The sequence below is a fragment of the Penicillium longicatenatum genome, assembly GCF_028827895.1.
Source record: "Penicillium longicatenatum strain IBT 33135 chromosome Unknown contig_1_segment0_segment0, whole genome shotgun sequence".
NCBI classification, from domain to species: Eukaryota; Fungi; Ascomycota; class Eurotiomycetes; order Eurotiales; family Aspergillaceae; genus Penicillium; species Penicillium longicatenatum.
The window spans coordinates 3326952-3348169 of NW_026643119.1; the positions used below are offsets into that span (position 1 = coordinate 3326952).

A 21218-nucleotide genomic window follows, 5' to 3' on the forward strand; every position below is an offset into this window, starting at 1 on the left:
GATAAGGAGATACTAGATACCTATTTCCACAGCCCGCTGTGTATAGCGAGTCTTCACAAAATCAAAGCTGTCCGTGACGCCTTGCCAAATTCCAGGTACATAGTTCCGTACCCATGCGCAAATAACCAGAAGAAGAAGGGGAATCTAAAAAGCGTTAGTTGGCTGTGGCCATGTACAGAGACTGGAGGACGTACCCAAATGAAATAGAGGTTTCGGTCGCTACCCAACCCCTTCATGCGACGGGCCTGATGCTCTCGAAGATGCTTCTGCTGTTCTCTTGAAATGAGCTTCTTCCCAATGGTGATGTCCTTGAGTTCATCGTTCGCTGATCGTGGGCGTTCAGGGGTTGTAGGTGTGGCGGCAGCTGCAGTCGCAGCAGCAGACGTAGAGGCGACAACTGTGCTCTGAGCTTCAAAGTGTTGATCTAATGCAGCCTCTGTCGCCGCACGTAACAGAGATGTTTTCTTCATCTCAGCCTCATCCTCACGGGCCTGCTGGTGCGGATAAAGTTCATCGTAAGAAGGCGGCTGTGTATGGGTTTGGGCTGTGTTGCCCTTCAAGTAATCCCACCAACCATCAGCCACTGGACGATGAGGCACAAGATTGGTAATGCGACGCATCATCTGGTTGGCCTGGTAATCCGGTAAAGCGGGCATTGGAGGTAGAGCGGGCATTGGAGGTAGAGCGGGCATTGGTGGCAAAGCAGGGATATTGGGGAAAGCATTAGCCATACTCTGCTGGAAGTGGTTGATCTGTGCAGCCAGCTGATTTCGCCAAGCGACGACTGCCGCGGGCGGGGAAAAGCCTGGTGCAGCATCATGTCCTACTACTTGCTCGCCACCATCCACAACTGGGGGAACGACATCTTGGTGCATACTCGATCGTCGAGAGGCGCTGAAATGTAGAGGCATATCGTCGGAATCCTCGCTGTCCAAATCTTCACTATCATCCAGTTCTTCCGAGTCATCAACGGCATGACCAAGGGACCCAGAGGCGGATGACGCCTCCCAAAGTGAGCTGAGCGAAGCAGAGCTGCTGTGCCTGCGGCGTGAAGTGAGGGACCCAACGCTGCGAGAACGGTAATGACGAGAAGGCAGCAGAGCAGCCTGGTGTGTGGGTAAGGATGTAGCCAGATCAGCAGGAGTGAAGCCACGCACACTCCGGGCATTAGCGTTGGCACCAGCCAAACGGAGACGATGAACGATGTGGGCATGGCTGTGAAGAGCAGCCAGATGCATTGGTGCATTGCCGGTGTTGTCTTGCACATCGGGATTGGCACCACGAGCCAACAATCCTGCGACGAACCGAGTCAATCCCAAAGAGGCCGCAAAATGCAGAAGGGTCTGTCCAGTTGTGCTGCGAGAGTTGAAGCGAGGCGGCCGCGGGCTGTCGTCAAGATCGATGAACTCAAGGTAGGTCAGCATCTTGGAGTCAAGATCGCTAAGCTTGCCCTGAGCCTCCATTCCTGGCACTTGCCGCTGATGGCCACCAGAGGAACCACCCTGCATGTCTTTTTGCATGTTCAAGAAGGCATTCGGATCGCTGCCCATGATTTGCTGGGCTGTTTGAAATGCGTCCGCCTGACTACCCAATTTCTGACCAAGAATATTGAGAGCCAGACGGTACATCTGAAGCTCACGATCATCCACGTATCGGAAGAAGAGTTGTTGCTTGGGCATGAGAGGCTGGGGTTGTTGCACTTGTCCAAAAGTCGGGTGTTCATGTTTGAACATAACCGACACCAGGCCTGGCTGGAGTGCCGGTGGAGTCAGACAATTGAGACACTTGTCTCCCCAGAATGTCGTAGTAGTCGCAAGTGTATCACCAAAAACAACCTCCATACCGGGGTAGAAGCCGCTACCCAATAATGTGACCTCTGTACCTCCAATAATTGAGCCTTCCGCTGGAACCAGCTTATGGATCACTGATGGGAGACGGTTGGGGGTGGTGGCGAGGGGGAGGCCATATTTGGCTTGCAGGATTGGAACTAAGAGCAAGCGCAAGATTGGGATCTTGGAACCCATTGCGACCAGAGGCACCAGGTGTTCCTGGCCGACTAGGCTGAGCAGAGTTGGGCGCGGACCCCAAAGGCTGATGAGCCAAGCTATCCAAGCTCTGGCGTTGTGCTGGGGTGGGATTAAAGAAAGGATTGTTGTCATGGCTTTGGTTGGGAGTCGGTGGCCCATTTCCATACTGACCGTTCATGGAAGAAGGCGTCACAAACGGTCGTTCTGTCGGGGAGGCATATCCGCGAGCAGCAGCAAGTTGCGCAGCATTCATTGCAGCTGATGATGATTGCGGTGTCTCCATTCTTGTCATGGTCAATTCTGATGGTAGTCTTCCAGAACTGCTGTGCTTCCGTCGCTTGGATTGTGGGCCAGGGAAATCAGTTGGAGATGCCTGCCGAGACAGGCTACGGGAGGTGTGTGAAGGTGCAGAGGTGCCATTAGCCGAGCCTTGAACAGCAAAAGAGCTTGGTGTAAGCTGGTATTGTGAGTTGAACCTTTGTTGAAGACCCTGGAGATCTGTGGGCGACTGAGGTGATGCAAACGCACCGTTCGCACCTTTGACGTTATCTGGATTCGACCCTGAAGAAAACACACCAACACCAGGAAGCTGCGTTCCATCTGGCAACGCAGGCGAAGGACCCGTTGGAACTGGAGCGGCAGGAGCCTGTGTTTTGTGGTCATCGGTGATCATGATTGAATTGGTAATTGCCTGAGAAACGACATTGTTTAGATGATCCTTGATGGTAAAGATAACCTGAAACCCAAGCTTCTCGTTCTGGTGCCGACAGTAACAAGCAATCCGCATCGGAAGCTCTACTTGCATCGATCCCTGGGGAGCGGGCGGCATGTCATAGCCATTTGACGTGTTCTTGGGCGGCTCGGTCCATTCTTTGATCTCACTGGTGTTGAAGACAATGACCCTCTTTTCCTCGTCTTTTTGAAACAGCTCATCCTCTTCGGGCTTCCGCTGCTTCTTTCGAGAAGCACGTTTGCGTTCTCGTTGTATACACCCACCGCAGATCACCACATCTCCACCTTCCAATGGCTGGTCTTCTTTCAAACCGTTCCCGCTTTGATATGTTTCACCCCTTGTGCGTGCAAAAGCTCGTTTTAACTTTTCACGGTCTTGCATCGCACTAGTACAGACAAGACTTGTGTATAGTTGCAGAGTGTCGGGCGAAGGTTCGGTGTTAGCAGAGGCAAGGAATTTGAGTTTAGAGATGGTGTGGGAAGGGAGGCGCAATTTCTTCACGCTGGCCGGCAGCGGGGAGAGCGTTAACCGGATCGGAATCTGGGTTTCAACACGCGATTTGAGGGAGGTCGGATGCACCGTGAGAATGGGTTGAACCGAATTAGTGGTATCCACCGGCTGAGCCGGTGACGAGCCAAAATTGACTGAGAATGGGAATGCAGCAGGCGAGCCGAAGTTCATGCTGGGCGACATCGCTTGGTTGAGAGGTGACTGCCCATTCATGTTAATGCCGCCGAAGCTTTCTTCCAACAGCGATGACGGGGACTGGGTTCCCCATTGTGGGGCAGCCAGCCTCTCCGAATCATTGCGAAATGTCCCTGAAAATGGAGACTGTTCTTTGAGACCAAAAGGAAAGAAGGGAGATCCAGGAGCAGGGGCCTGCTGCGGAGGGTTAGAACCAATTCCTGCCAAAAAAGAAATCCATTCCATGACTCACTGATGATCCAGCCGCGACGGGAGCTTCGTTCGATGGCGGTGCGGCGGGGGCTGTCGCAGGACTCCAGAACTGTGATTGGGATCCGTTCGGAGGATTAGGTTGTGGGGGGTTCTCGGTTTTCAATGGGCTCGGACTGCTCGCAGCGCTTTCGAAATCAAAGGCCGCATCCATAGCCTTGTTGCTCGACTCCAAGTCAGGGTCCATGGAGAACCCGTCCATGGGATAAGACGGTTCAATCGTAAACGGCGATTCTTCCTTCACAGAAGACAGTTCAGGACGCATCCAATCCTCTGTTGGGAAACCGGTGGAAGTCAACGGATTTTCGCTATGAGCGGCGGAGTTTGTTGATGCGACCGAGGCATGGCGATGATGATTGCGAGGGGATTCCGAGGAAGAGCTGCGGCTGGAATTATCGGGCGACTCTGCTGGCGACTCTGCTGCCATCAACGGTGGCTGCCTCAGGGGGTGTTGGTCTTGATAAGCCTTGGACGACTCCGGGGCGGCATTTGAGCGGCTGTGGGTGACATGGGCGAATAGATCATCGAAATCTCCTCCAGCAGATCCCGAGGGAATCTCAAGTTTTGTTGGGTCAAGGAAATCCATATTGGCGTTGCGGAATGTAGACTCCATCTCATCGTCCATTATGATGGGATCCAGGGCAGGGAATGTCGGCGAGGAGGGTGCGTCTGACGGTCCCATAGTTCGTTTGCCTTTTTCCTGATTTCTGTAAATCGACAGGTTGTTACTGCGACCACCCTCCAATCGTTTTAAATTTGGATGTTGCGATTGTCGCGTGGGTGGTGGGATAGCGATCGGGGAAAGACGGGGTTCGCGGAAACGTAGGATATGGTGTCTGTAGAGACTTTCACGTAATGTACCAGAACCGGTCGTTTATGACCATGGCTCCCGGAACAAGAGTGCAGCAAGTCGAAGAAACGGTTGGGATGAGTAAAGTCGCTGGGGTAAAGAAAGCGACTGCCTATGTGGAGTTGAGAAAGGAGAGCGGGAAAAGTGTGAGCGCGGATCCAGACCGGCAGAAACGGAACGTGCGAGGGGCGAATAAGAACAATCACTTTGTTCTTCGCTTAATGGCTGGGATCTTTATAAATGAGATAGAGAGAGGAAAAGAAAACGAATCATCAAGCGGTTGATCATATATGTATATCTACCCCAGATATAATCCCGAACTTCTAGAAAGTTGTTACGGTGTGGATGTGGATACCTGAGGCAATCAGAAGCGGTGACCAATACGCGGGTTTACAATCGTTGTCCCCAAGTGCAAATCATTTTGATTCGTTCCATTTCCCTTCCATTCTACTCTTACTTGAATTCGGATCTGGAGGTCTGACTGTGCAACCCGTGTAACTCCGACTTGACTTCATGTTGGCTTTCTCAAGTCGAGAGTAATGCGCCCGACTGTCCTTGGAATGATCCACCACGAATGATTAAACCACCCCCCCTCCTTTAAACCCTCGCGGCACTGAGCACAGATAGACCGGTGAGTGATTGGATGCAGCCTGCACTACTGAACAGTCTTCCGTATCTTGCTCCCTTGTGTCACATCATTGTGCCACTATCTTGCGACCAAGACTTCTGAGCGATACTGAAAATAAGACATCATCGTTGATGCAGATCGCCTGTTCTCGGGCATGATCGACTCCTTTCCAACGCTATTCACTGTAACCTCAGGGCTCCTTGTACATGGCATGGATCAATTGGCCTCAGAACGAGAACATACGTAGCTACTCGTGGACCGACATGGTTTGGATCCAGACAAATAATGACCAAAGATTTTACGACGTGCAGGCTTATCGGCTCAAAGGCCGCTATTTTATGCCCATTGGCGGCCAGATCCCAAGTCCCTAGCCCGATAATGGATTGCCGGGGTCAAAACGTCTTGACAGCTTGTCTTGGCTGCATGAGGGGGCTCTCTAATGTACGCAATGGACCTTCCGTAGAGACAGATCCCTGAAAGCTCTAGTTCCTTTGGTGGCTTGAGAATGGCGCCCTCTCTACGAGTATTTCTCTTATCAAAATTCCTCGTAGCCAAGGCCATAAAATTGCAAAGGGGACCAACAGGTCCGACAGCAAGCCCCACGCCAATGTCTCAAACTTGGAGCATCAGAGGTAAATGACTACATCTGGAGCTTGCTTCTAGAGCCTCGAATCAACGGGGGCTCGGACTTTTCCATGTGCGGCGTGCCGAGCGCACCGGTTGTTTCAGACTAATTCTCCGCTGCAGTTGCCCCTCTCCATTATGTTGCCAAACAAAAATTGGGCATGCTGGCTATTTGATCGTTTATTGCAATGAGCGTGGATCTTGGAATTGATGCTGGTTCCAGATCTCGGCCTCCGGTCATAACCAGGACCCGATCCCCGTGACCCAACGCGATCTGTTGGAATGCTGATCACGACTCGGGTTTTAAACCTTGAATCAGTTTGACGTTTGACAGCTCACTAGTGCCAATGCTGTGTTTCTGATGTTTATTAATTGAAGGCCGCGTAGTCGACCGGACCACTCAAAACACTTCCCCTTGAACCCGCTGAACTTCCATGTGGCCCCCTGGCAGGGACCAAGCTTTGTGGCCCTGGAATGAGATTGCTCTGGCAAAGAGCTCTGATACTAACTTGGCAGAGCAGATAATTCAAGTGACGACACATCAGGTTCGCTGCAAGGTCCAGCCAATCGAAAGGGGCTGGATAAAAGGGTGAAACCCAGAATGTCGCAGAGAGCCGCCCAAGATCGACGGCCACCAACTAGTGGTTTGAGCTCGGCTTGGAGGTCCCCAGAGCAGTATTAAGGCCATGTACCTTAATTAATGTGGCTTTTTGGCAGGACCATCGGCGCTTTGCAGACATTGCTTCTCATCTATCTCACACCTCGGCGCACTGCCGGTTTAGTCGCTGGAGATTCTCCACCTATGGCCAACCAAAGAAGTCAGGGAATATGACCGAGAACCATGAAAACAGAGACTTCGGTGAATTAAGGATGACTAGCCATGAAAGTGGAGTCGTTGGTGCGGATATCATGACCCGAAAGAAGCCATGCCCGTGCCTACGGCACGAAACTGGATATAAAGCTGGGCAAAGGACGGTCTTTAGGACTGGATTTTTTCATTCACCAGTCTTTTCTGTTCCATTCTTTCTTTTCTCCAGGTCCAGTACCTTCCGTTCTCTTTATTGGGTTGACTTGAAGTCCCCATTTTGTCATTCTTTTTTCCGTCCATCAAACGCTGTGCGTTCATTTCGTATCAAAAATCGACTGAAGTATGTCTCTGTCCAAGATAACTGGATTGATCCTCGGATCTGCTGCCTTGGTGGCTGGCCACGGCTACGTGAGCGGAATCGTCGTTGACGATACCTACTACGGTGGATACCTTGTCACTCAGTACCCTTACGAAAGTGACCCTCCAGAGCTCATCGCTTGGTCGGAGCAAGAGACCGACCTAGGCTACATTGATGGTTCTGAGTACGCCAACTCCAACATCATCTGTCACAAGGAGGCCAAGCCAGGCGCTTTGGAGGCGCCTGTCAAGGCCGGTGGCTCCGTTGAGCTCCAGTGGACCACCTGGCCCTCCAGCCACCACGGTCCTGTCATTACCTACATGGCTAACTGTAACGGCGACTGTGACGATGTTGACAAGACCACTCTGGAGTTCTTCAAGATTGACCAGGGTGGCTTGATCAGCGACACCGAGGAGCCAGGTACTTGGGCATCTGACAACCTCATCGCCAATAACAACAGCCGTACTGTCACCATTCCCAGCGACATCGCCGATGGAAACTACGTTCTCCGTCACGAGATCATTGCCCTTCACTCTGCTTCGGAAACCAACGGTGCCCAGAACTACCCCCAATGTGTCAACCTGAAGGTCACCGGCGGCGGTAGCGCCACTCCTTCTGGTACCCTGGGTACCGCCCTGTACAAGAACACCGACCCCGGCATTCTGATCAACATCTACACCTCCCTGAGCACCTACGACATCCCCGGTCCAACCCTGTACACTGCAGGTGCCGCCGCAGCCACCGCTGCCTCCACCGCTGCTAGCTCCACCGTCGCCGCCGTCACTACCGCCGCCGCCGTCACCACCGCCAGCGCAGAGGTCACCAGCAGCCCTGTTTCCGTGGAATCAATTGTGCCCACAACTACTCCCAGCTCTTCAATCGTCAGTGCCTTCCCAACCTGGAACCCCTCTTCCACCCCACCTTTCTCCAACTCCACCCGCGGATGGCGTCCGTCTTTCAGCCGCGGGCCTGGTGGTCCCCTCGTCACATCTGCTCCTGCTCCTCAGTTCTCCGCTCCCAGCGGTGCGCAGCAGAAGGAGTCTGCCACTGCTACCCCAATCGTGGCTACCCCTATCGTGATCACCATGACCGAGACCAGCACCTCCTGGGTCACCGAAATGGTTACTCTTACTGACAAGTCTGTTGTGCAGACCACCAGCGCTGTCCCGGTCGCCTACGCCGTTACCACTACTATCACCGAGGGAAGCGAGCCTGCCGAGACGGCCTCTCCCAGCGTTGACTCCGGCTCCTCTAGCTCTGGCTCTAGCTCTGAGTCGTCTGGTTCCTCCAGCTCTGGCTCCAGCTCTGAGTCTTCCGGCTCCGGCTCTTCATCTACCACCTCGACCTCCACCACCTCCGCTACTTCAGACTACGTCTCCAGCGACTGGATGTCCTACCTCAGCTCCTTGAGCGCCGCCGAGGTCCTCAAGATGCTTCGCCAGACCTTCCGGTGGATGGTCAGCAACGACAAGGTGCACGCTCGTGATATCACCATCTCAAACTAGGAGTCATTTGGTGGTCACGATCTAGATTGAAAATGAGCAGAAAACAATCTGTTTATTGATCTGGTTCGAATTGGTTTGATTGATTCTTCTGGGCGTGGATCGGGTATCCCGTCTTGGGGCTTTTACTCTCGGAGTGGCCTTTATGTAACAAAAATGCCTTATGGATTGGTATGGCGTTGCATTTTCTTTTCTTCCTTTTCCTCCTTTATGGGAGATGAGGGGCTTGCTTTCATGCCCCTGTTTATATTTTTTTCTTGTTACGAATGGAACTGTTAGATTGCTCAAAATCTTGGACTCTTATCGAAACCGTACAATGCGGTCGTAGAAGTATTAAGTTTCCACCAAATTTCTGGTCTAGCCTTTATCGAATGCCCAAATTTTATCCAAACCTACAACTCGGTCTCGATTCGACTCTAGATGATGAGGACAAATCAAGCTGTTCAAGCTGTACAAGTCGCACTGGCAATGGAACCTCTCCACAGAGTCCTTCAGGCGAATCAGTCCGATCTTCACACTCTACATCGCAGTCTACACCCTCTGGCACGAATACCAGATAACCATAATCACTGGGGTACTCGACGCGCCATTCGTTGTCACTATCGTCAGATTCAAACCCTGGATGGCAAACGCAGTGGATTGCGCTTCCGAGTCCTTCGCATGAGATCATGGAACCGCATTTAATATCGTGGGGTGAGCAGGTAGGGCATTCGGGGAGGTCAGTTGTTGTGGGAGTTGGTGTGTCCGTGGTTGTAGTGGGTGTAGCCTATTGTGGTTGGAGTGTCTGTAGTTGTAGGGGTATCTGTTGTGATGGGAGTGTTCGTAGTGATTGGTGTATCTGTATCTGTTTCTGTGTCCGTATCTGTCTCCGTAATTGTGGGTGTGTTTGTATTGGTGGATGCGTCTGTAGTGGTTGGTATGTCCGTGGTGATAGACGTATCACACGAAGTGGTTGTAGATATGGTTTTCGTGGTCCAGTCACTCCAGCAAGTACTGGTGTCACCCGAACCACATTTGTTTCCCTTGCCATGGGTATTCAACTCATTGTTTCCCGGGAAAGAGCAAGCTTGCCCATTGAAGATAGCTAGCAGAACAGCCAACAAGAAGATGCGGGTCATTCTGAATGGCCCCGTTTTGAACTTGGAAATGAAGTATAGTTTCTTGTTTGAAAAGAGTCAAAATAGACGAAGAACCATTTAGCATGGTGCTTCTTAAGTTATATGCTCCCTGCCAAGATAAGTATGATGGTGTAACCGTGAATTAATAGGGTTCACTCCAATATCTCTTCCACTTGAAAAGTAAGCTGGTGGGTTCTTGGAGCGATTGAACCATATATTGGCGATAAATAAGATTTTCTTAACGAACATTAATGATGACGATGATAAACTTTCGGGAAACGTAAACAACTGTCAATGCAATGGAATGAATATGGTAATATGGCCTGACTTATCTACTTTTCTTTACATTCAGTGCTGCCATGACATTCAATTTCTACCTGCGTCGTCCACATGAGTACCAGCCTTGATCGAATGTTCCGGGAAGAGAGCTGGGCTAGGGGGCTGCCGGTATATTCGAAATTGATAATTGTAGAACTCTACAGTGCAAGTAAAGTTTTCGAATGGGACGTGTAAGTGTAAGAGAGTTGCATCCGATTGTCTGTAGTGGATACCTGACCCACTCAGCACTCCAGATCTCCTTGTTTGTCTCGTTTGCATCTTGAACGAAACTTCGATGGGCAATTTAATCCCCACTTTTACCGCCTATCCCTCACCGCCTGCCTTATCAAAACCGCAGGTTACGATGTCCTCAATGGCTGTTGCTTTTCGGTCTACCTTCTGTATGAAATCAAGCTTGTCCATGGGCATGGTGTATGATCAGAACCTTTGAATGAAGATAGATTTGTCATTCAGTTGTAATCTCGTCCTAAGACAAGTTCACCTAATGCTAATTGGAATGCAAACAGATCATCCTTCCTAGATCTATTTCTTCTTCTTAGTCTTATCGACCACTTCAATCCATTGACTCTTTAATCCACGGCGCGTGAGAGCCGTATCCAGAACCTTGCGCTGGTCACCCTGTATCAAGACTTCCATGACTCCCTTGGGAGCACCAACAGCTTGCGTGACGCTGGTGCTGCTGGCACATTTCTTTTGGAGCTCTTCTGCTAAAAGAGTGGGGATGATGCCAAATACCTCTAGGTTGCTAATCTTCGTAACGGTCTTGGAACCGGTGCGCTTTTCAAGAGTAATGACTGCCTTTGGCGAGGCACCTGCCTTGGGCTTAACGTCTGCGAGAGTTTGACCGGGTTTGAGGATAGCATAGTGAGGCTGCAAGAAGGTATGGTCTTCGATAACACGTTTGAGTAGCCCGTCACGCGTGACCATTCCCCGCTTGAGAGCTCCTAGGTCCTCGGAGGATGAGGATGTGAAGATCGTGTTGGCAAGGTATGGGTTGAGGTTGATGATGCGTCGGTTGTCGCTAGAGACGAGAGGGGGGTCTTGTGACTGGACATATTGGTCCAGGTGAGTAGACACTTCGGAGTGTTTGTAGTAATTCTTTGGGCTGGTGGTAGAAAGGGCGGGGAAAATATCCGGTGTCAACTTCTGCGTTGGCCGGTACAGAGTTTGAACATTGAGTGTCTGTCCGACCGAGGGATCCGCGCCCCCAGTGGCAGCAGGCTTCTTGTTCTCTGAAGGAGGTGATTCCAGTGCACTCTTCGACGGAAGCCTGTAGGGCACGAATCTCTGCACGCGGTAGTCATCAAAGTCAACATCCCAAATGTATGTCTCTTGGCCACTGCGGTCTTTGGATTTGACCAGCTGCATTTTGTCGAGCTGCTTAATGAACTTCTTGACATTTTTCCAGCTGGTCTTTTTGATGTTATAGAACTGTGCTTGCTGTACAGAGTAGATAGGGAGGTAGGGTGTTATCATGTTCGCGATCAACATGGACGGCGATACTGGTAGGGTCAGTGCGTGATTGGGGGCGTTGGGGTTGTCCTGCTTGAGCTTGTAAAGGGCAAAGATGAAAGCTTTGACGAAAGCATCGTCGATATCTAAATAGTCTTAGCATCCCATTACGTTGCAAATGTAACATCGACGAAGGAAACCATACCATTTGTTGTGGGTTCCTGCAGAGCAGGCTCTTCAACAGCAGGAGCATCATCAACTGCATCGCCCACTGATGCCTCCTCCAAGGTTAAATTACCCACAGCTTCCTCTACATCATCTCCAGCTTCTTCGTCCCAGCCTTCTAGGTATTCAGGAGCTGGGCGTCCTGGTCGTGATGATGAACTCCAAGCCCAAAGCTCATCACCCTCCCAATGTAGACCCCTCACAGCAACTCCCTTTGTACCTTGAACCTCTCCAAGCGCAGAAACATCAATCTCACAAACTCCAACGAACAGTGGCACGCTGTGTTTATCCAGACCAGCAACAGCAACTACAGCTCCCGGGACAGCCCGTTCTGGGAAGGGCGGTTCATTGGCAAGTCCCGGAGTCATAAGATCTGCTCCAGCACGAAGCTTCTGCATCACCATCTCTGGCGTGTACAGCAGTGCCACCAAGCCTGGATTCGACCATAATGTATAAACGGTCGGATAGAGGCGCTTATCAGCCCCGGGGCCATGTTCGATTTTAAACCAAAGCACTCGCTCGTCACCATCTGCATGCGCCCCGACATATACGATACCCTGAACTTCTCGAAGGTCCGGTCCAGCAGTGGTGGTAAATCGTGCAGTCAGTGCATTTTCCGGGAGTAGTGCATTTCGTACTGCACTCAGGCTTGGAGCTGTACTCGGCGTGTCGGTGGATGTTTCGGAGGGGGGAACACCAATTTGGTAGTCCTTGATGATCTGATCGGCTATTTTCCTCCGGTCGGAAGATCGAAGGGGAGACAAGTTTTTGATCTAACGGATCATCAGTATGGGTTCGCGTCTTGGGTCCTCACGATGCTTGGTCAAAGCTGCAAGGAGGGGCAGTGCGGGGAGGGCGATCACGGACCGTAGGCTTCTTCTTGAACATTTTGAAGAGGGCAGAGGGTTGATGATAATTAAGGGGGCTATGAGATAGATAGATGGAGCTCTCGGGCAGCTGCCTGAAGAAATGGAGGAAAAGCCCGAGAGGTTGGAAGAATGCAAAGTTGGGGAGAAATGAATGACAAAAAAATGGCGATAACCCGCCAAGTTCCCCACACCCCTAGCGCCATAACCCGTAAGTTAAGCTCAAGCATACATATTTGGAGGATCTATAAAATCATTTCATTTAAAACATGATGCAGGACAAGGTCTACCCAGACACCCCTATAAAAATGATATTGTGGTGACTGAGTAGGTACATTGAAAGCTTAAGTTCGTCTCATACGCCGATATAAACTTTCGTGACGATCTATACAGGATCCTTGTAACAGGTTAACATTTAAGCACAATACTGGCATTTATGGAGCTCCACCCTCATCAAAGCTTTGAGATTCTCCTTAGATTCGTCGCAATACTCTGAGACTCATAGAACGACCAAGATTGGCGCATTTCGTTGCAGATCAGCCTCGTGCCGTTCCATAAAACATCCGCTTCATCGAGGAGCACTTCACATCACCAATATGCTGTCAAGGAGGAGAGCTGTGACACGTGCTTTGATAAGCTCCTTTTTGAAGCTTTTCATGATAATTCAGTGAAATACTATGCGTGGCTTCAATTGCGACTCGGATTCAAAGTTCGCCGGACCATATCCTAATGGGATCCAGCACATCTGGGTATCTGAACGGCTTCCATTATCATTCCTTGTCATTCATGTGCACTTACTTGATATTATGATGAAAATTTTCAGTTATGGCACCATTAAGGCAATATAGAATATCAGAGAGATCCCGAATCTCCGAGATCCAATCGCAACCGTCGGAGATGGGCCGACACCCCGCTCCAAGTTGTACCATGACTGTTCGCTCATAAGACCACTTCTCAACGGAAATCAATTCCTGACCTCCGTACCTTTGAATAAATTTGGAACTGAAACTACTGCCAGCCAAAATGCCAGTTTACCACGTTGGTTAGTCCCGAAATGAATCCCAACATCCCCGCACCCCACATCCGATGACGATGCGGAGACATCATCTCATAACTAACACCACGAAATCAACAGTGCTTTTTCGCCTCAAGGCAGGCGTAACCCCAGCCCAAGTTGAGACATGGGCACAAACAGCCAGGGGGTTAGTTGGAAAGATTCCCGGTTAGTTCATCATTACCATCAGCAACAGGAACCCCATTGCTTCACTTCAGTAACCCCGACTAGAAAGAGTACTGATAGGCTTTTTCACATAGGGCTTGTCTCGCTCGAAGCAAATACTCCGCTGCCAATCTGTTTGCCTCGCTCGAAAGGATTTGATATGGGACTGGTGGCCGTTTTGGAGAAGAAGGAGAATGTGGCGGAATATGCTGTGCACCCCGCCCACATGGAGTATGTATTCGGTTAACAATGATGCGCCTCAGTCTTGTTTGCTAACAATGATATTAGAGTCCACAGAATGCGGGAAGAGCTATGCGAGGATACTTTGGCTTATGATATGGAGTTCTAAGCTGGAAGGCCGGATTTAAGACGATGTTATATCCAGCAAGTGGACAAACTCAAGAAAGTCAGCAACAGCTATTATTCCTGAAGTGGCAGGCTCCTGGCTACTTAGCAACCTTGTCGAGATTAGGATCTTTTGATAATCGCTAGCGAACTTTAACATTTGACCAACGTAACAAAATCAGGTTCACTTCCACAACAAAATCTTAAGTAGGTTCAGAATTGACGATTTCTTCTGGTCAAAACGATGATCAAGGCCCATCATCCGAGATACGGCCACCTGCGCAGTACGAACGCCATAGCTAGTATCAACACAGCTATAATGCGGAATTTCAACGAATTGTCCAATCAAGGCAAGATTGGAGATACCCTGCGGTATAACCTGCGGACGGTCATTAAGTGAGCGAATCAATAACATGGCAGTCATCCGCGGCATAACACGAGGAATAGTTGTAGTCTTCGATGGTTGGGAAGCAAAGTGTAGATGCCCCAATAATTCCTTTGTGATCTCCGCTCCCGAACAATCATACATCGGTTTCCGGACATAATCTCCCTGGCGTCTCGGGAAGAGAGCAAAGCCCCAAAAAATACGAACATTTGCCGGTTGGTGGACGAAGACGGGTTGTGTTGGTATACAGAAACTCATTTTCCACGGACTCTCATCAAAAGAAATGATAGAGCCAGCGTCAGTGTCATTATGGGTCTGTAAGTCCACGTATTCGATGAAACCAGGATCTGAAGTTGTGATTGTGAAAGATTCCAGTAGTGATTCTGATTCGCGGGTGCAGAAGTTGTACGGGTTACCTAGTGTGTCATTTCGGGTTCCAATTTCCAGCCAGATTGCCCAATTCTCATCGAGCTCGTCGTGAGGCTCGAGTGAATGCCGACCTGGAGGATGATCGTTCGTCCCTCTCGTCATGCCCGAGATGGTAGAACCTGGTGTTATGAAGACGATGTCGTCCTCGCTGATTTTCTGCTGCATTGAGAATCCATTTTGAATCATGCGAAGCTGCGAAATTTTTTCCTGGCCACTTTGAACCGTCGATATGATGTCGGTGATTGAGGTATCGAAATGAAAATCCACGCCCAGGCTCTGAAGGTGCAGAAAAATGGGCAGGAATATTGAGTCTTGTTGGTAATATCCGGTGATATCCAGACAGCTCAGAATGCTTAAGCTGTGGAAATCGTTGAGATATTGACGGATAGCACGTCTGAATTCAATTGCGCTGTGCCATGGCTGAAATCCAAACCTGGGACTTATCAGCCTGAGAAGGTTAGTCGGGGACTTGGGGAATACACACTGAGCTGACCAGATGGTCCAGAATGTGCTTTGGAAGAACGAGTTAGGCAAAAAGTCTCGGATTTGATTTCTTCCCAGACGTTTCTCTCCCTTCAGCATAAATAAGACCAACTCTAGACGATGCTTGGCATTCAAGTTCAACGAGCTGGTATGAATGTCATTCAAAGCGTTGTTCTTCTGGACCAGAAATCGTGTCCGACCAGCCCGCTGCTTGATACGCTCCTTTTCTGCGGATTTGATATCATCCAGAACAGTCTGCCCCAGACGGGTCACTGAAGGCACCATGGAAAGAAGCTCCTTCAAAGGCTTTCCGAGTGGAACAGGTAAGCATCCTGCAAATTGATCATATCCATTAACGGGATCCCCGTTGTTATGCAAGACTTGTCCCATTGAAATATGAGAATCGAGGATATGCACCTGGGACGCAGGTACATTAGCGAAATGCACCAAATACAACGCCGACGCCAAAGGCGCAGTTCCACTACCAAGAATCCATGCTTCGGTTTTGTCGGGGGAACGCCTGTATTGAACACGTTCGCTCATGCTGCTGATATTGATTCAGAGAGTTTCCAGGGGAATATCGACATGCTCAGGTGTGGGAATCATGACAATTAAAGTCGAGTTAAGATCAGTCGTCATGCTCACCTGAATATATGGTACGGGTTGAGTTAGTGGTGGATATGACTAACAAATCCATGACCGTGGTGGACGCCACTCGTTTGCGTGAACTAATCAAAAATGTACTCCTGTTTCCGGTACCAAGGAAAATTGAGCAGCGACCAAAGGGCGGAGCGAGCTTTTACGTATCAAATGAACCTTGAAAGGCCTGGATCCAAGTCCATCACCTTGGACCTGCCTAAGAGGTCAGACAGGTACGTTTCTTCGGGTCCGACCTCGGAAAAGAACCTATAGCTTAGCTAGCTTACTGCAATGAGAATGAGCCAAATTTCATATATGATAACAATGAAAATGTAATAAAACATCTATTTTCGTTAACCAATTGACAGAAACGCCAAGGAATTCGCCCTATGTAACATGGCCTATTTGGACGGCCTGTTCCTATAACACTTTTGGATTCCGCCCAATGACTAGAAGAAAGGAAATCAAACCGAGAAATAATTGCGATTGATATCGTGGTTAAATGCATTACTCCTTAGCATCCACCTTCTTAGCAGGACGATCGCCAGCCTCGCCATCGTGGGAGCGCTTCTCGCCGGTGCTCTGAACAACGGGGACACCACTAGAATGTAATTAGTAATAAGTTCCCAATGGTGAACAACTGTGTGGCCTTACCGAGAGTCCTTCTCCTGTCGAGGTTCCTGGAAACCGTTCTTCTTGTCATCATCACGGCGTTCCCGCCAGTCACGGTCATTGCGACCACCGCGGCCACCACGGCCACGGCCACGACCACCGCGACCACCGCGACCTCCGCGTCCACGACCGCCACGACCACCACCACGACCACGCTGGTTGGGCTGAACTTTGCCGTTCTTTATCTCTTCAATCTTCTCGTCGCAGTACTCCTTCTTGCTCTTGATGAGCAGATCGGTGCCCTTCCACTGGGGCTTGGGCTCAAGAGCCAGGAACTCCTTCTGCTTCTCCTCGGAGGCGAACTCGACGAACACACTGCCCTTGAAGCCCCGGTCATCGCCACGGCGCAGACGGATAGCGTTGATAGGTCCATAAGCCTCGAAGAATTTCTCAATATCGTACTGGGTGCTAGGCTCTTCGCGTCCGAAGCCCTTGGCGTAGATGCTGCGGGGCATGGTCTTGTCCTCCCAAATCTTGATACCGGCCTCATTGACCTCGGTTGTGACGGACTCGGGAAGAGGAACCTTGCGCTTCACGGCGGTGTCGTTGTCAACCAGCTCAACGGTCTCGGCGGTCTTCAGAGCCTCGACAACTGCGGACAAGGGTTGGAATCGGCGCATGCGCTTGAAGGAGTGCAAAAGCTCGAGGGGCACGGCATTGTTGGCGCTGCCGCCAACCTGGGACAGCAGGAACTTGTCCAGAGGGAGGTTGGAGTCAGAGAGGTAGAACTCAACCTATAAAGCGTCGCATTAGTGATCTGTCTCTCTCCACGATTGTCATTCCTTTGTAGCTTCATACCTGCTTACGGATCTCGACAGGGTCATCGGTCTCCTCGAGGGTGGAGGCATCAAACTTCGCGGCGTTACGGGAACGGTGAGGGCCGCGCGACTCCTGCTGCTGCTGTGGCTTCTCTCCAGACTGTTGAGACTGCTCAGACTTCTCACCCAGCTTGGCAGCTGCGGCGACGATGCGAGCCTCCTCGGGGTCTTCCTGGGCGACGTTCTCGCCGCTGTTCTCGGCCTTCAGTTCGTTCAAAACGTTCTGGACATCCTTCTCAGCCTCCACATTGGGAGCGGGCTTCTGTTCGTCGGCCATTGTTGCGAAAAATATGTGTGATGGAAATCCGTTAGAGGGGTGTCGGGACAGATCAAAGAAAAGCGGCAAGATGACTCGGGAAATTGAGCTGACTCAACGGTCGGATAAGCGATCGGTGTCACAAAGGTAAAGCAAAGGAGCTTGAAGAAATGCGACCAAGGATCCAGGAGAATAAAATCGGGAAGACACGCGACTAAATAAGAGCTGGCGCGGGGAGTGAATTTTTGGATTTTTTTTTTTCGGAGCTGTTTCTGCCTGAGGCGTTAGCACTAGACCTATAATGGAAGTGGGTCACAGGTAGTATACTGTAGTCCTCTGTCAATGCATTCATTGTCAATCGGAAAGTTTCTAGACACTTACCCGTGCTTTCAAAGGGGTTAAGATTCAACTGCCTCACTAGTGAGAAAAAACAGGAAGTTTGGAGATCTTGGATGAAATGGACGCGAAATGCGAGGCTTTTCAACGTGCTTATCGTGCCTGCCATATAGACATTATTCTTTCACAAAACACAAACCTCTTCCTCCGCCATGTCAATTGTCTTACCGTATCCCAAATATCGTGCAGCTTTTCTCTTCCTTATTTTATCTATGTACATCCAGAGCCCCTCCTACCCGAGTGATATGGCTATCTGAGTCAATGAACCGCAAGTGCCTTCGTCCAACGAGATGTGAACTGGAAAATGACGAGACACACAAACTCACTTTCTCTGACTTTGCAAATCCGTCCTCAGAAATAAGACGACGTGTCTAATTTCTGAGTTCCCCCAGTCCTAACTCGACCTCTGACTTTCGACCGCTTCATTTGACCATGGATGGAGCTGCAGGGCGAGGGGTTGGTGGAGATGAATGGCCGACAAGAGACGTAGGTGACTCATCAGCTACCAGCATTGCGTCAATTAATACGTATGCCAGGTCGTTTATCTCGCGATTGTCGGGCCGTTTATGCTGGCAGCGGCATTCGAATGGGTCCTATGGCTAGCAGCGTTCATATACTGCTTGATCAAGGTCTACCAAAAAGCAGATCATTGGAGCATCAGGGTCCTTGCGGTGCTGATGATTTTTCTGTTCACCGCGCTACGGTAAATTCTCAGTCAAATCTCGAGCAAAACTTTGAAAGTGGTGGACTGACCACGATCGTTGATAGCCTTGCTTTCCTTCCGGTCATGATTTTCACTCTACCCTTACCATCTCAAGTCACCCAATTTCTCCCAGCTCGAGTATCGATTGGCTTCCAATGGTTCGCCTTTTGGTCCTTCTCTGCTCTTCTCATTGGACCCTGGTCGTTCTGTGTATATCGACTCGTAACTCACTCCTTGGGAAGATCAAAACGAATCAAAGAAGTGCTGGATGATCGAACAGCACCCAAGACAGTCGTCGTAATGCCGGTCTACAAGGAAGATGCTACGGTACTCATCAAGGCCATCGATTCGGTCGTCGATTGTGATTACCCAGCATCCTGTATTCACGTCTTTCTCTCATGGGATGGCGACACAGTGGATGAGCCTTATCTTCAAGTCATTCAACACCTTGGGATCCCAATATCGTTGAAATTTTACCCTCAATGCATCGATGTCTGCTATAGGGGCTCTCGGATAACAGTTTCTCGTTTCAAGCATGGAGGCAAAAGACATTGCCAGAAACAAACATTTAAGCTTATCGATAAAGTGTACAAAGGATACCTCAAAAGACATGATGATCTTTTTGTTCTTTTCATTGACTCGGACTGCATCCTTGACCGGGTTTGCTTGCAAAACTTCATGTACGATATGGAACTAAAGCCGGGGAGTAAGCGCAGTATGCTAGCTATGACGGGCATCATTACATCCACAACGGAAAGAAATACGTTTCTGACAGTTCTCCAAGACATGGAGTACATACATGGGCAACTCTTCGAGCGTTCAGTGGAGTCCGGTTGTGGTGCTGTAACATGTCTTCCGGGTGCATTGACAATCTTGCGATTCTCCGCCTTTCGCAAAATGGCCAAATACTATTTTGCCGATAAAGCCGAGCAGTGCGACGACCTCTTTGATTTTGGAAAGTGTCATTTGGGCGAAGACAGGTGGCTCACTCATCTTTTCATGGTCGGGGCTAAGGAACCATATCAGATCCAGATGTGCACCGGTGCCTTTTGCAAGACAGAGGCCGTACAAACCTTCAGCAGCCTTTTGAAGCAGCGGCGTCGTTGGTTCTTGGGATTCATTACCAATGAAGTGTGCATGATCACCGATGCCAGGTTGTGGAAGCGCTATCCGCTATTGTGTTTAGTTCGGTTCATGCAAAACACTATCCGAACCACCACGCTGCTATTTTTCATGATGGCCATTGCTTTAATCACAACCTCCAAAAAGCCAACCGACCTGCCGGTCGGCTTTATTGGTGTCTCTCTGGGGCTAAATTACTTGCTGATGTTATACTTTGGATTTCGTCTCAAGCGCTACAAGGCATGGCTCTACCCGGTCATGTTCATCTTGAACCCCATATTCAACTGGATCTACATGATGTATGGGATTTTCACCGCTGGTCAGCGTACCTGGGGTGGTCCAAGGGCAGATGCTGCCGCTGCCGATGAGCAAACTACTCCCGGGCAAGCGGTGGAACAGGCCAAAAACCAGGGAGATGAGTTCAATGTGGATGTTCAGACTTTTCGAACAAGCCTGGTAAGACGTCAATCTGTTCCAATCCGCCCGTCAAGTCATATCGAAGGACGCTTTGCGCCCTCCGAGCAGTATCTCGAGGGGTTCAACATCAGCACTCATGAAACCGACCCTGGTATAATCCAGCAACAGGGTGCACCAGAGGAGGCTCCTCAATTCCATCCACCTGATGTATTTCGAGACTCATTAGAATCTGTATTTACGGCATCTTCTGATGGTATTTACAACCGCGCTTCAGCTCCCCGCAATTTTGAGAGCTTGATGGGTGAGGAAGACCAGCGGAAGCTATACTATGCTCGCCAAGCTCGAGCATCAACCAGTCTCCCAATCATGGAGGAAAATGAGAAAGACATCAGTCCCAATTTTGACGAAGCTTGGCCTGCTGACCCTGAGCCTATCATGTTGATTCCTGGACCTATCAACTCCCCTGCTATTACCCTTCGTCCCGAAAGTCATCGATACACCTTGGAGGAATCCATTGTAGCCGACCCTCGTGAAAGCATGGAGCCCCAGAGACCGTCAAGGCCTATGCACAGGGGATCACGATCCCTTGATCCACCTCAGGATATGGTCTAATGACAACATATTTGGTCCGGCATAAACTCTGCATGGAGTTCTCGATCCACTTTTTATTTCGCTTGTTTTCGTTTTCTTCTTTTCCCACGTTGTTTCATCATTTTGATCCATTGCACTCTTCCTGTTCTAGGATATTTTTAATGCATTATATTAATGCTCGGCTTTTGTTATCGGCCTCTCCCCTGTTATCCTTTGCTTGCGTTGTCACGCTGTAACATCTGCATGGAATTTCAATGTG

The 21218-nt window shown here is 50.0% G+C and overlaps 8 protein-coding genes across 8 annotated transcripts; 3 read left to right on the forward strand and 5 right to left on the reverse strand.

Annotated features, from left to right (window-relative positions):
- Positions 1-12: 12 nt before the first annotated feature.
- Positions 13-4396, reverse strand: N7484_002000 (putative membrane-tethered transcription factor (SPT23); the record flags this gene model as incomplete). Its single annotated transcript, XM_057112420.1, has 4 exons — positions 13-144; positions 195-1987; positions 2040-3642; positions 3698-4396. 4 exons carry the CDS (start codon positions 4394-4396, stop codon positions 13-15), a joined length of 4227 nt encoding a protein of 1408 aa, XP_056977157.1.
- A 2570-nt stretch (positions 4397-6966) lies between these two features.
- On the forward strand, positions 6967-8487 carry N7484_002001 (AA9 family lytic polysaccharide monooxygenase; the record flags this gene model as incomplete). The annotated part of the gene is made up of 1 exon (XM_057112421.1): positions 6967-8487. The coding sequence occupies one exon, from the start codon at positions 6967-6969 to the stop codon at positions 8485-8487; it is 1521 nt and encodes a 506-aa protein (XP_056977158.1).
- A 716-nt stretch (positions 8488-9203) lies between these two features.
- Positions 9204-9602, reverse strand: N7484_002002 (uncharacterized protein; the record flags this gene model as incomplete). The annotated part of the gene is made up of 1 exon (XM_057112422.1): positions 9204-9602. One exon carries the CDS (start codon positions 9600-9602, stop codon positions 9204-9206), a length of 399 nt encoding a protein of 132 aa, XP_056977159.1.
- Positions 9603-10463: 861 nt separating this feature from the next.
- Positions 10464-12506, reverse strand: N7484_002003 (putative RNA binding protein Ligatin/Tma64; the record flags this gene model as incomplete). The annotated part of the gene is made up of 3 exons (XM_057112423.1): positions 10464-11539; positions 11599-12391; positions 12486-12506. The coding sequence occupies 3 exons, from the start codon at positions 12504-12506 to the stop codon at positions 10464-10466; spliced, it is 1890 nt and encodes a 629-aa protein (XP_056977160.1).
- Positions 12507-13507: 1001 nt separating this feature from the next.
- On the forward strand, positions 13508-14052 carry N7484_002004 (Dabb family protein; the record flags this gene model as incomplete). The annotated part of the gene is made up of 4 exons (XM_057112424.1): positions 13508-13526; positions 13620-13706; positions 13799-13934; positions 13992-14052. The coding sequence occupies 4 exons, from the start codon at positions 13508-13510 to the stop codon at positions 14050-14052; spliced, it is 303 nt and encodes a 100-aa protein (XP_056977161.1).
- A 180-nt stretch (positions 14053-14232) lies between these two features.
- N7484_002005 (oleate hydratase) lies at positions 14233-15888 on the reverse strand (the record flags this gene model as incomplete). The annotated part of the gene is made up of 1 exon (XM_057112425.1): positions 14233-15888. The coding sequence occupies one exon, from the start codon at positions 15886-15888 to the stop codon at positions 14233-14235; it is 1656 nt and encodes a 551-aa protein (XP_056977162.1).
- Positions 15889-16491: 603 nt separating this feature from the next.
- On the reverse strand, positions 16492-17751 carry N7484_002006 (tRNA maturation protein LHP1; the record flags this gene model as incomplete). Its single annotated transcript, XM_057112426.1, has 3 exons — positions 16492-16585; positions 16639-17390; positions 17455-17751. The coding sequence occupies 3 exons, from the start codon at positions 17749-17751 to the stop codon at positions 16492-16494; spliced, it is 1143 nt and encodes a 380-aa protein (XP_056977163.1).
- An 807-nt stretch (positions 17752-18558) lies between these two features.
- Positions 18559-20980, forward strand: chsD (chitin synthase D; the record flags this gene model as incomplete). The annotated part of the gene is made up of 3 exons (XM_057112427.1): positions 18559-18612; positions 18663-18829; positions 18895-20980. 3 exons carry the CDS (start codon positions 18559-18561, stop codon positions 20978-20980), a joined length of 2307 nt encoding a protein of 768 aa, XP_056977164.1.
- Positions 20981-21218: the final 238 nt, after the last annotated feature.